Raw genomic sequence first — 13594 nt, 5'->3', positions numbered from 1 at the left:
AAAGTACAGAGTTGAATACAACATATGTCTTTAAGTACACAATGGCTCAAATTTAGAGAGGATGGCATACTTTAGTCTTAGCCTCATTCTTCTTTGACTTTCCTTTTTTTCTTTCATCTCAGTTTATAAACATATTTAAGTCTCAAATATCCTACACAATGGCCCCAACAACTTTCTTGACCCCACATCCTACTCTCCCAATCCCTCCCTGCTGTTTCCCTTTGCCTCTATTCTCCCATCTATGATTTGCTTCTCAACTCACAGCAACCTAAATTCTAGTGACCTTGACAGTGACAAGTAAAATTCTCATAGTGCTTCTTATTTTAGTAGATCTTTCCGCATTTCATACTGATGATCATTCCTTGTTCCTTGAAGTTTGTTTCTCATTTGGCCTCCACGACACTGCAGCTAATTGATTTTATTCGATTATATTTTCCCATGCTTCTGGCACAAAGAACTCACCTTATGTCATATGCTATTGGATTTCCTTTGGTTTCAATCTACTGCCTCTGCTTTTCTCATTTTCTGTTTTCTTCTTCAGCCATCTATCCATGTACATGGTTTCAACTTTCTCCTATATTTCAAAACTGATCATTATACTTGTGCCCCCTTTCTCCCTTTAGCCACAGGGTCATCTTTCTAACTGCTGAGGCACATTTTTACCTAGACGTAGGACAATCACAGGAAACTCTAGGTATACAAAACTGAAATTTCAACCCTAACACACACAGAGGAAATACACACACAAGGAAACACGTTCCTTGTCCTGGATTCACTCATTAATGGTACCACTATTCTGAAAACTAGAAATAAGAGTTATCTCTCACTCATTTGAGTCCTTCACTTTTATCATTAAATCAACTATCAACTTCTATTTTTTTTTTATTTTCCCATAACTTTCAAGGCATTTCTTGAATCTGTCCCTTTGCCTTTCTCTATTCCAGTTAACATTTCCATAGTTTAGTCCATCATCTCTCACAGGGACTAAAATAGTCTCCATGCCAAAGAATCTACCTGGCTTCCAGCTGACTAGCCTCTGCAGGGGAAAGAGACCTACTTAAAATACAAATCTAGCAGTTTCACTACTGCTTTAAAATCCTATGGTAGTTTTCCATTAAGTTTGTTACAAAGCAAATAGTCCTCAAAATCTGGCTCCTGTCTAATGCTCCAGCTTCTTTTTCCTCTTCCTTTTTGCCTTACATTTTGCTTTCCAACCATTCAGATATTTAAAGTTGTGCATATACACTACACAGTTCTTAGATCTATGCTTTTGCTCCTGCTGTTTCTTACCCCTTAGAAATCACTGCTACCCCAGTCCCAGCTCTAAGCACCCTAAACTCCAGCTTCCTACAGAAGGGTTACTATGACCTTCTGGAAATGGACTAGGTGTCCCCCCTACACACTCCCCTAAACCACTTTTTCATATTTCTTATTACATTTATCACATTATTCAATACACATCTGTTTATGCATCTGTCTCCTTTATTAAACAGTGAGCTCACTGAGAATAGGAAAAGTGTTTAATTCATTTTTTTCTCCCTCCAGCTCCTAGAACAATAGAACACTTAGTAGTCAGGTAACATTTTTTTTTTTTAACAGATGAGGATCTTTTATTATTCATACTTTCCCCACAAGTTGAATTTCACTTTCTGATATTTTTAATCTTTAAAGGGTTATGATAAAGACACAGACTGCAAACTTCCCACAGCTTTTCACATTCTCACTTGGAAATAAGAAGTAGACTATTAATTTTACAAAATGGCAATACTGTATTAAAAAAGCATTTTGAAGATGATGTAATAGAAGTAATAGAAACTTAGAAAAAATAAGTTCCTAAGAATAGAATAAAAAGAAAACTATATAAGATAACTTGGGAGTTTTTTTAGTGATTAATTTTCCATTTTTTAGAAGTGGTTTTGATTATGGATTATGTATGGTACCAATTCAACAATTCAGTGCTGTATGCTCTAGTTATTTCCTATTTGCTTTTTTTTAATGACTTTTGTCACAGATGTTTTCCCCATATTTCTGTGGGTTATAATTTGTCTGTGCTGTTCAAAACAAATCCTCAAATTCTCAGCTAGTAGAAATGTTATAACAGATATTGATGAAACAGAGAGATAATGGCAATTGTTATTATAGATAAATTATATTAGTTCATCAATTTTTAGAGTTATCTAAAGATATAATGTATAGTCTGGCCTTATATCTGGATACCTTTTTATGTTCAGCTTCCCTTTTAGTTTTGAAAATTCAGAATTTGGAAAAAATAAAATCTTCATTACCAGCCAAATTAGACAGTGACTATAGGAGAACTCTTGATAATGATCTGGAGCTATATGTCTTTGATGGGTAGAAAGGGAAAGAAAAACAATTAAAGCACACTGGAAGATGAATGAAATAATATTTCTATAACAGTTCAAAGTGAAATTTTAGGGACTGTACATGAGAATTCTATGTACTTATATAATTCTATTTAAATGTTAATCTCAGGGCTGGCCAGTTAGCTCAGCTGGTTAGAGCACGGTGGTATAACATCAGGATCTAAGGGTTCGGATCCCTGTACTGGCCAGCCACAAGAAAAAAAAAATGTTACTGTCAGTGGATTCCTTGTTTACCTAGCTCTCAATTTAATCATTTCCTTGAAGACTACTTATTTATTTGTTATTGTTTGAGTTCAATATTATGGCAGTTTAAAAAACCTCTTTTTGTTTTTCTGTTATGGCACTGCTATTTTAAAAGAGAGCATCAAGATAAACTGCAGGATGGTGAAACCAGTTAATTTGCTTTTTAAATAAATTCATGTTTAAAAATAAGTATGTTATAAAGACAGTCATAGCTAAGGACCAGAATAATTTGATTATGTAAAATATCCATGAGAATAGCATTAAAGCATGTTAACTCATTTTCTGCCAAAAACAGTCTTTAATGAGCATTAAGCACCAGGTTATTATATTATATTGAATCACTTATGTTTCCTTTTTTATTAATTTTTTTTTTACTTAAACTGAAGACCTGTTAGAAGAACCCATGCACATGAAAACAATTATAGCCATTGAAATATCAAGTTATTCATGAAGATGTATAATCATGAATGAAGCAAATGAATTAAAAGTATTAGAAATGAGTTTGTGTGTTTGGAAGTTATCCGCAGAACTAGGGTAAAATTTCCTCTGCTGTGGACTTGTTTCTTTGCATTCCACTTGCATAGTAATTGCAATTAATTTCTCTGTATGCATCAAGCAAAAATCTTCTTGCTGGCTTTATATTCATGGTGTTCCAAAAATTCTTTAGTAATTATAATTAAGAATTTGACAAATTGGTATTCATCTTACTGACTCTTTTAAAAATTGGCTAATTTTTCTTCTCTTGTATTTTTTTTTAAATTTGCATCTTCTGCAGGTGCATAGGCTCAAGTATTGAAGACTGCATCGGCCTGATGGATAGGTACTTGGTGTGCTTGCTTCCCATGTTCTTCCTCCGAGGCTCCCTGTGTGAGCACTGGTGCATGTGTGTGCATGTCACTGTGGATGGAGAATGATGTTTTCTGTTCTGTAATTGCCTGCAGGTGTAACGGTCCCACTAGTCATGACTGCATTTACTACCCATGGACGGGCCATTCCACTTTACCACAACATGCTAGGTAACATCTACCATGTTTCCATTTTGTCACTCAAATCCTTTCCCAATTTTCATGTACAAAAATTACTAACCATTTGGGTTAAACTTATAATATATTAAATTAGAGAGCTATGAAAGAGGCATAAAACACTTCCCTTTTCAAGCCACCTTTCTTACCTTTTTTTTCCTTTATTCATTATGATTTCAGAGTCCTAATTAATGATGTCTTTAATTTTGCATAACTTAAACAGGATTTTGAATTATTAATCTAGAAATTTAATAGAATATTTTTGTTCTTTATTCTGTAGGTGATTGCAAAAAGAAATATTTTTAAGGGAGGAATTTGCAAAAATTGGTCTGTGCTTGAAAGATGTGTGTTATTTAATTTGATTCAGCTTCTGATTTCATATTATTTTGAATTGGTTGGTATATTCTCTAGGTACCAGAATTACCATAGACTAAAGGCAATATAAAAAATATTTTGTGCAGGTAAAAGCACGACTCGGAATTAAAACATTATACTTATTATTCTTGTTCACATGAAAACCTGTACACACATGGTTGTAGTGGCTTTATTAGTAATTACCAGAAACTGGAAACTACTCAAATGTTCTTCAGCTATAACACTATTGAACAATAAAAAGGAACAAGCTGCTGATATGCATTATGTCAAATGCATTATGTTAAGTGAAAGAAGCCAGACTTAATAGAATACATACTGTGTGATTCCATTTATATGACATTCTGCAAAAGGCAAAACTATAAAGACAGAAAATCAATCAGTGTTGCTAGGAGCTGGAGGTTGGGGGATGAGGTTGACTATATAAGGGCAGGAGGGAATTTGGGGGGATAATGGAACTCTTCTGTAGCTTGATTGTGCTGGTGGTCGCACAAATACATGTGCTTGTCAAAAATTATAGAACTGTACATTTTACTGTATATATAAAAAGGTGAATTTTACATTGTATAAATTATACCTCAGTAAGCCTGACTTTTAAAACATTTCATAAAACATTTCCTAAATAGGACAATAATAACTTTACAATTTGTGTAGAAATAGCATTAGTTTTACTTATGAATCAAATTCATTGCATCTTTCTTGGAAGAGAGAAAGTAGTGGTAAAGTACAATTAGCAAAATGAAAATTTTAGATGAAGCATTGCCTTTTAATATGAACTTTTGTATTGAAGTATAATATACATAATGTAAAAGTAAACAAAACCTAAGTGTAAAGCTCAGTGAATATCCCAAAATGAAACATTTGTGTAACCACCAGCCAGATCAAGAAACAGAATAGTAACAAAATCCCAGAAGCCACCTTGTGCCTATTTCAAGTGTAACCACCGTCCTGAATTCTATGTAACCCATAGGTCAGGTTGCCTCTTTTTTCACTTTACATAAATTCAGTCATGCAGTTTGTACTCTATGCATCTGATTCTTTTGCAAAATATTGTATTTGTGAGATTCATCTGTGTCACTAAATTTAGTCATTGTTTTTTCATTCATATGATTTTGTCTTTAAATATTTTTTAAATGATCAAATAAGTGATATGTCATCTTAATAAGTTGTTTTTAAATGAAATAAATAGAGCAATTGAAATTTCAGAAGAAAATATGCTAGAGTGAATTGATTTATACAACAGTGGCACTTTGACACTTGGGCACAATCAAAACTAGTTAGGATAGTTGTTTAGAACAAGGTTAAAGTATTAAAAAAATCAAAGAGAGATAGAAGAAAGAACGATGGGGGAACAGGAGGGAGAGAGAGAGAGAGAGAGAGAGAGAGAGAGAGAGAGAGAGAGAGAATAAAAAAAGAGAAAGCTTAAGACCTAATTTTAGTGATTTTTAAATAATTATTCCAGTGGACTAATGAGAGGCAATATAGTATGGTGATTAAGTGCGCTGTCTTTGGAATCAGATTTTCTGAGTTCCAAGCCAGGCTCTACCATTTTTTTAAATGTGTGACCATAGGAGAGTTTTTTTTAAATTATCTGAGCCTCATGTATAAAATGGGAATGTTAGTATAGTTCATAAATTGGTTGTGAAGTTTGAATGTGTTCTTGGAACAGTTTCTGACTCATAAAAATCACTCAATAAATGTTATTATTTATTTTTCTCTATATATCAAGAATTCTCAAGCCTTGGGGATGAGAGAACATGCCTGCTAGAGGGAGAGGGAAGTCTCCAAAGTCACCCAGGGAGCTTTAATAGGTACCTCTACTCCATTTGATGGGCTCCTTGAAGGAAGAGAAGGCATTTCTCTCTCTTGCCCTTGAGAATCACTGTCATAATGTGGGCGACTGGTGCTGATGGCAGTAGATATGCAGAGGCTGGTACACAGAGGGAAAGGTTAAAACCACAATAATAGATTACTCATGATTTGTAATGCTTGTAATTGAAGATGTGTAACTCAAAATCATAGTGTATTGTATTATAGATTTACTATGTTCAAAATTTAAATGAAAACAGTTTGAAATTACCATTTCTGTTATCTGCCTGGATTCCCAGTCCATACCCCGTAATCTCAGACTAATAGTTGCATACCAAATTCAGATTAGCCTTGTCAAAAACACGTGACTATGGCAAGTAACAACAGGTAGATAGTACAATATAGCCCAATCTTCCTAAGAAAAATCACCTGTAGCTCATTGTACAGGTAAAGAGCAGGGGTTCTTGAAAGTGAAAGCCTGGGTTCAAATATTGGCTCTACCAATTTTTTAATCTATAAAATGGGGATGACAATGGTAATTTTCAAAATGAGAATTCTTATACCTCACAAGATTGCTATGAGGATTAAATGAGATTATGCACAGGAGCCATCATATACTATATGTTCACTGGTGGTAGTTACTATTCTAGTTGAAATATCGGTATAATAATTTCTTTGAAAATCTCATGACATTGTGGTCTATTTGTATTTTACATATAAGTAAGCATTAATCCAATAGTTTGGTGACTATGGGACTGACATATCAAAATTTCTCAGGTTTTAAGCATTTGAATTTGATATTAAATTTCTAAGTGCAGTGATGTGAAAGAATTGGTAGCAGGTAACTAATTGTTCCTTTTAGAAAATCCTAGCTTTCTTTTCTTAATACTTGCTTTGAACTTAAATTTAAAGCAATGGGACTCTGTTCTTCAATTGTGTTGACTTGTCAGAATTAATTGACTTGAGGGGCTGTTTATAAAACAGATTGGAATTTACATGAAGGATTTAGCCTGGATGCTTTGGAAAAGTGTTAATGACCATGGAGCATTTTGGCACAGATTGAATGAGAAATAACAATAATAGGTATCTCTTCTTTCAGATCCTTAATATTATAGTAAATGCTTATTTACCTCTCTGAGACAGGGTGGGCATACATTGAACTGAAAGTAGGGAACTAGTAATGTTTCAAGTCATTTTCATATTTAAATTTCATGATAGTTTTTTTAAGCTTTTATCTTAATTGCTTAAAGTGAATCTTACATAATAGAAGGACAAAAATGCAATCGAAACACATATGTGAAGTTTCATAAATCAAGTTTTAACTGGGAAATTATCCAAATACCTAACTTTCTTTTAGTCACAGCAAATTGCATTGAGCATGTCCATGTGGGCATTTTGAAGTATTTGGAGTTCATACTCGCCACTGTCCTGTTATGCTGTATTCTGTTTTCTAAATCAGTAGGAAAAAAGATGGAAGATTTAAATGAAAACAGGTGAAATGTTTCCAATCTTGATCAACTTTCATTTTCTAAGCAGTGTTATTCTTTCTCAAGCCTGCAATTTGTGAATTGGTTTTCCACACTCCATTTACCTTACAGGCTGCTGCTGGAATTTCTTCCAGGAAGAGTGGATAGAATAGAATAGGATCTTTTCCTTTTTTTAACTTTTAGTACCCGAGAGTATGCTACTTATAGTGAAAATAATACTAGATATTTTAGAACTTATCTCTAGTTTCCTGATATGAATTAAATGCCTTGAAAATAGAATTTTCTTTTTATGATTTTCTTTTTCCATCAAGAATCCTATGAAAAAATATGTTCAGCAAGTTTGTTATTTTTTGTATGTTATTTATTCTAGCTTGCATGTATCCTATTTTCATATAGATTCTAGTCATTTCGACTCTACTTTAGACTCTTTATCAAATATATATCCAAAATTTAAAAAAATAGTAGCCTCTTATTCTATTAGGGCTAAATATGTTAATCACAATAAGCAAAGGCTCTATTGGTAAAACATCTATTTATGTTAGTTAACAGTCTGAAATGTAAACTGACTAGTAATTCTTTTTGAATTTGTGAGAGATATTATTAAAACTTCCAGATATCTGCTCAGGCATTTTTATCTGGCTATTTGTTCCAATTAAATTATTCTAGGTGTTTTACAATATGAAATAAAGTAATTGAACCCACTTTAACTCTCTAAATCTCATATGGGCAGCTATTTGAAACATTTTATATTCCTGTCACATTTTAATGCTTTACTTTATGGTAGAGTGGTTATTACCTAAGAGGTCACATAAGAATTTATCCTTTAGCAGTGTGACCCATGTGTGATGTATGAGAGAGATGATGTGATATTCTTGGCACCACTTTCACAAATGGCACAATCATTTTCTTTGTTTTGCCCCCAAGGAACTTAGTTCATAACTTTTGTTCAAGTCAAATGGTCAAAATCACCCATAGATGGATACCTTAGATGAGTGACAGTTGTATTATGATCCCTAAGTTCAATAAATAAATAAATCTATCCTCAGTCCACCATGCTCTGTATATTAAATTTAGTTTGAATTAAAGAATTCAAAGAGGTTAAGGAGAGTATGAATCTCTTCTTCTCCTGATTGTTTGTCCTGTATTTCCCTGAACCCATAATATACCAAAATTATCAAAGAATTTTAAGGGAGGAGCAAAGAATATTAGTTCAGTTGCTGTTGATTACTGTTCCTACAGTTCAAGTGGTTACTTTAAACAAAAGTATTTAGTATCACAAGGTTGTATGAATGGCTTTTGCATTGATATGAAAATGTTCATACATTGTTACCAAAGCTCTTAGAAATTCTACAAACATTAATATTATACTCAAACTTGCTGACTTTAAAAATGTGATCAAAAGAATCCATAGTTACAATCAAAAGTCAAAACAGGTTTCTAAGAGCATTGACTTTAGGACTGTAAATAGAAAGTTTAAATATAGCATTGTTAGATTGGAGAGATGTTGGTTATACTAGTTAAAGATCAAAGCAGAAAAACTCAGTGGGTAGAATGAGCCATTATAAATACTTACCTTTTACACTTTTCTATGAGCATCTTTCTATGGTATAGAAATTATTATGCTTTATAATTATTAATTTCTGATTTGGAAGATATCAGGACTGCATATAGCCTTTTATCTCAAAAATGTATTAAGCCTCATTGAAATTAGTTACTGGCAATTTGATGTCTGTTATTAAAAATAAGAACAAAAAAGTGGAAGATATTCCTGAAGCCTTGACAGATATTTACAGTTTTAAAAGTACTTCATATGTGCTGTTCTGATATTTGATTGCTTGCTTTTTTTTCTCATAATGTACAATTTGGAGGTATCAGTATGTCTTCAGTATTATTCAGGGTTTTTAATTGGGATTTTTAGCATATTAGAAATATTGAATTCTATTTCATAACGCTTCAGTTACAATTTCTAACAACTTCTAACACCTACATTTCCAACTAAGATCACCTCAAATATTCACCAAGTAAAAATGTAAACTCTTTTCAAACATTTCTGTAGAAGGTACATGTAGAGATGAAGTTATATATATGTTTAAAAAAAAAGCATCTGAGACAACTTAACTTGCCCTCTCCCCTCTAAAGTCTGACACAAAGTTATCAGTAAACTGTTAAGAGTACTAGGGCAATGTCTTCTCGTCTAGTCAGTGTCCAAATACTATTAATTGAATGACTTCAAATTAATACGCTATAAACTGATTTGGGTTACCACATATGGCGTGCATCTTTGAGCTTATACCTACTCCTGGTGTTCAATTCTTAAAAGTATGCTTAGTTTGTGTGTGAAATGATTTCAGTTCCTTACAGGGAAAAAAGGAAAAAATAGGCAGAATAATTGTGTGATGGTGCTGCACTAAAGTAAACTTTGCCAGTATGGAGATATTAGTGAATTAGCATACATGCTATCATAGTTTGTCCCCCAAATCCATTTTGAAATTAAGAATATCATAGACCTGGATTATATATTTGATAACTAAAATGATAATAATTAAAAACAAAAACTTTATGATTAAGCGAAAGAATTCTTCAATTCAATTGCAACGTCAGTTTTCTATTTCTGTGTAATAAATTACCACAACATTAGCTGCCTAAAAAACAAACAAAAAACAGCACAGTTCTATAGGTAAAAGTATAGGCATGGCATGGCTGGGTTCTCTATTTAGGGTCTCACCAAGGTGCTGTTTGGGCTGTGTTCTTATCCAGAACTTGGAATCCTCTTCTAAGTTCATTCAGGTTGTTGGCAGAATCAAGCTTCTTGAAGTTGTAGGACTCAGGTTCCCATTTTGTTGCTGATTCTTGGCCAGGAGTGTGCTCGACTCCTTACAGCCATGTGCTTTCCTTGTTAAGGGCTCCCCTCCATCTTGGTCATACTGTCTTCATATGATTTTTTCTACTCTTGCCCCCAAAGACCCTGAAGCAAGCAATAAGGTATTGTCTTAGAACTAAAACCAGGGCTCTCTTTGTACAAATATAAGGTCTCAATGTTCTTGTTGGCTCCAGGTGCTCAATACTCCATTAGTTAATAGCACATCATGGATATAATTATGGTTAAATTACCCCCAGGTTAATACCAAATTTATAGTCTTTCCATTAAGTTTTCAGACTGGTGAGTCTTCCCCAAGACTGCTTTAGACCTGCATTGTTCAATACGGTCAATAGCCACATGTGATCACTGAGCACTTTCAATGCAGTTAAAAGAAATTGAGGTCCTAGGTCAGTGTAAAAAGCACACTGCATTTTGAAGACGTAATATGAAAAAAGGGATGTAAAATATTTCACTGATAATTTGTTATATCAATTACATGTTGAAATGCCAATAATTTTGGACATATTGGTAAATAAATAAAATTTTGCTATAATTAATTTTATCTTTTTAAATATGTTTACTAGAATATTTTGTTTGCATTATATACCTGTTGGACAGCATTGCTCTATCTCAGACATCATGAAACTTTGAATACTCTATTTTTGGTAATAGTTTTACAAGCAAAAAGAACAGTGGAGAAAATGCTTTTGCATATTCACCGAAGGGTGTTTATTTCATCAGCTTCAATAGGTTACAGATGGGATGAGTCAGACAGCTCTAAGGAAAAGCATCTGTTTGCCTGAACTCATAGCATGTACCTGTGTATTTATATGTGCACACAAATCTTAAAAACTTCTACAAGAGAATACTAAAATATGATACTTTGGGTCTACATTTAGAATTCCCAGTCTTGCCTACTTTTAAAATTGAAAATTACTCAAAGAGTTGGAATTATATTGTACAGAATTTCTTAAAATGGTGTTTTATAGCCAATATTTCTATTAAAATATAGTTTCAATTTTTGTATGTCAAAATGAACAATATTTAAGCAGGAAAATTTCAGTATAAGTCAGTTTCTGTTTTTATGCCTGCCATGTATTCAGAAAGGGGTCAAAATTATGTCCGTGTATAATTTAGATATACATTGTATTAGACCCTAAGTGAGTATCTTTTCTTTTTCATTTTTCCTATTTAACTAAAGGAATCTAATTAACTGAGACCCCCTTCTGTGATGTGGTTACATAAAATGATGTGTAGATATTAACTCAAATTGCTCTCTTCATGTTTTTTTCTTATTACCTCAGCACATTCCCAAACTAATCATTCTTTCATAAACATACAATTATTTTTTTATACTATGTATGTAGGCAGAAGCTAATTAACAGAGAACACTTTGATTTACCAATGAAATTCTCTCATTGTGATTTTGTTTTCTGCTATCATCCACTCTCAGACCCAAAGTGGTATAACTGCATTGTAATTTCATAGTAACTCAGTACTAAAGAATGAGTGATAAGGAAAGGAAAACCCACCTCGAATAAACTCTGAGTGCTTGTAGCCATTGTAATTTTTATAGCATTCTGTTCCTCTGCTCAGAGTATAGCATTCCATATGCTTGAATCATTTATGGAATAATTATAGTTACTTTTAGTAGAGTAAAAATAAAACAACAAAAATCTTTTACCATAAAAACTTTACTTGTTGCATAAAAAAATCTTTTTTTTTTCTTATGAACAAAGCAAATTTATTTTCAAAGCTACATCTTTATTCAACATCTGGACCCCAAAACCTAGAGTTCAAATCCCAAAGTAGATAGCTAAATTGTTCTACACCCCAGGAAAGAAAGGACCAACGGAAAAATCAAAACACCAGTTTTTCTCTCTTTCCCAGAGTAGTGTTGCCTTTTCCAAAATCTTCTCATATTTAGCTAGGACCTTGTTTTCACCACTCTTTGAAAAATCCTTGTATTTATTTATCAGGTGTGTTACACTACCACATTTAATTTTCACGACAAGCATTGAAAACAGGTATCACTATTACCATTTTACAAATGAGGAAACGGGTTCAGAGTAATTAAGCAATTTATAATAAAGTCATGTAGCTAGTAAGTGGCAGAAAAAAGACTTGAGCTCAGTTGCATCTAATTCTAAACACCACATTTCTTCCTTTCTTCCAGGCTGGTTTTCAAGTAGAAGAACACTTAAAAGCCATTTTTATGATGAGAATGATTGAATATTTTATATTTTACTTAAACAGTTTCACACATTGTCTTTCCCTTAGTCCTAACTTTTGCCAGTTAAGCCTACCTATAATGTATAGTATTTTACAATGCTGTCCTCACACAGAATATTTTATTCTAGAGCAGTACTTTCCATGATTTAAGGATATATGCCTAGAATTACAACATAATGTAACATTTTTAATATTCTAAGTACATGAGTGACTAATCTAAGAAATATATGAATAGACACAGGAACAGGTTTTTAAATATTTTCTAAGGTGGGATTTATAAATTCTGCAGAGATTTGAAAAGAAGTTGTGGTCCCATTTGAGAACCACTTCCACCAGACCTGTCACTAATTCCATTAATGCTGCAGTCCCCACATTCATACATCAAAATATACGTAAGAATCCAGATTTCATGAACGCTCAAATAAAGTAAAAGACAATGTATGACTGGGCTTTGGTTGGCACTTCCTTTTCCTCACTAGTTTATAATGTAAGATTTGTGGGATTTGGCAAAGTTTTGATTGAAAGTAATACAAGTTTAGGTGGTAGAGTATGAATCCTAGGTTGTATATTATTTAGCTCGTGTTGATGAGGAAAGTGACTTCTAAGAAAAACTCTTCCCACTGTTAATAGAGTTAAACATACAGTATTTTACTTGTTTGTAAAAGGAGAAAACAAACCAAAAATGTCTCTTCCATATGTGCTATTTAACAATATCTAGCCAGTAAATATTCATTGTACTTACTACATGTCAGACATTGTGCTAAGGCACTGAAGAGAGAATGAAGAGAAAAATTAACATAATTCCTAAAATCATGAAATTTATAGTATGGTAAGAGAAAAATATTTCAATGTCAATTCATAATTACATACTTGCATGTTATTTATTATGAGGAAAGTTGCAACTAGATTGTATGCCCTGACAGGGGTAAAGGAAAAGAAAAGTACAACAGAGGACCTCTGGGTTTTTGACCTGAGTTCCTGGGTGAAATCATACACTGAAATGGAGAAAACTCAAAAGTAAGTAAAACAAATTGTCTGGGGAAAATAAAAAATTCTCTTAAAGCCATGATAAATTTGAGATTTTTTTTTTTTTTTTTTGTATAATTGAGTAAAGATTTTGCATAGGCAAATAGGTATAATAGTCTGAAACTCAAGAGAAGGGCCTGATTCATCAGTCATATTGAA

General features: G+C 32.8%; 1 protein-coding gene across 3 annotated transcripts in view; it reads left to right on the top strand.

The window, feature by feature from the left end:
- The window catches only part of ERBB4 (erb-b2 receptor tyrosine kinase 4), a 1081647-nt gene that overhangs the window by 823558 nt on the left and 244495 nt on the right, over window positions 1-13594 (top strand). For all 3 annotated transcript variants that reach the window (XM_063078433.1, XM_063078424.1, XM_063078415.1), the window contains exon 16: window positions 3403-3447. In XM_063078433.1, coding sequence (XP_062934503.1) covers window positions 3403-3447 — 45 coding nt within the window. The remainder of the gene's footprint in view (window positions 1-3402; window positions 3448-13594) is intronic.

Source organism: Cynocephalus volans, chromosome 1, assembly GCF_027409185.1.
Source record: "Cynocephalus volans isolate mCynVol1 chromosome 1, mCynVol1.pri, whole genome shotgun sequence".
Taxonomy (NCBI): domain Eukaryota; kingdom Metazoa; phylum Chordata; class Mammalia; order Dermoptera; family Cynocephalidae; genus Cynocephalus; species Cynocephalus volans.
This window is presented reverse-complemented; position numbering and strand designations above follow the sequence as displayed.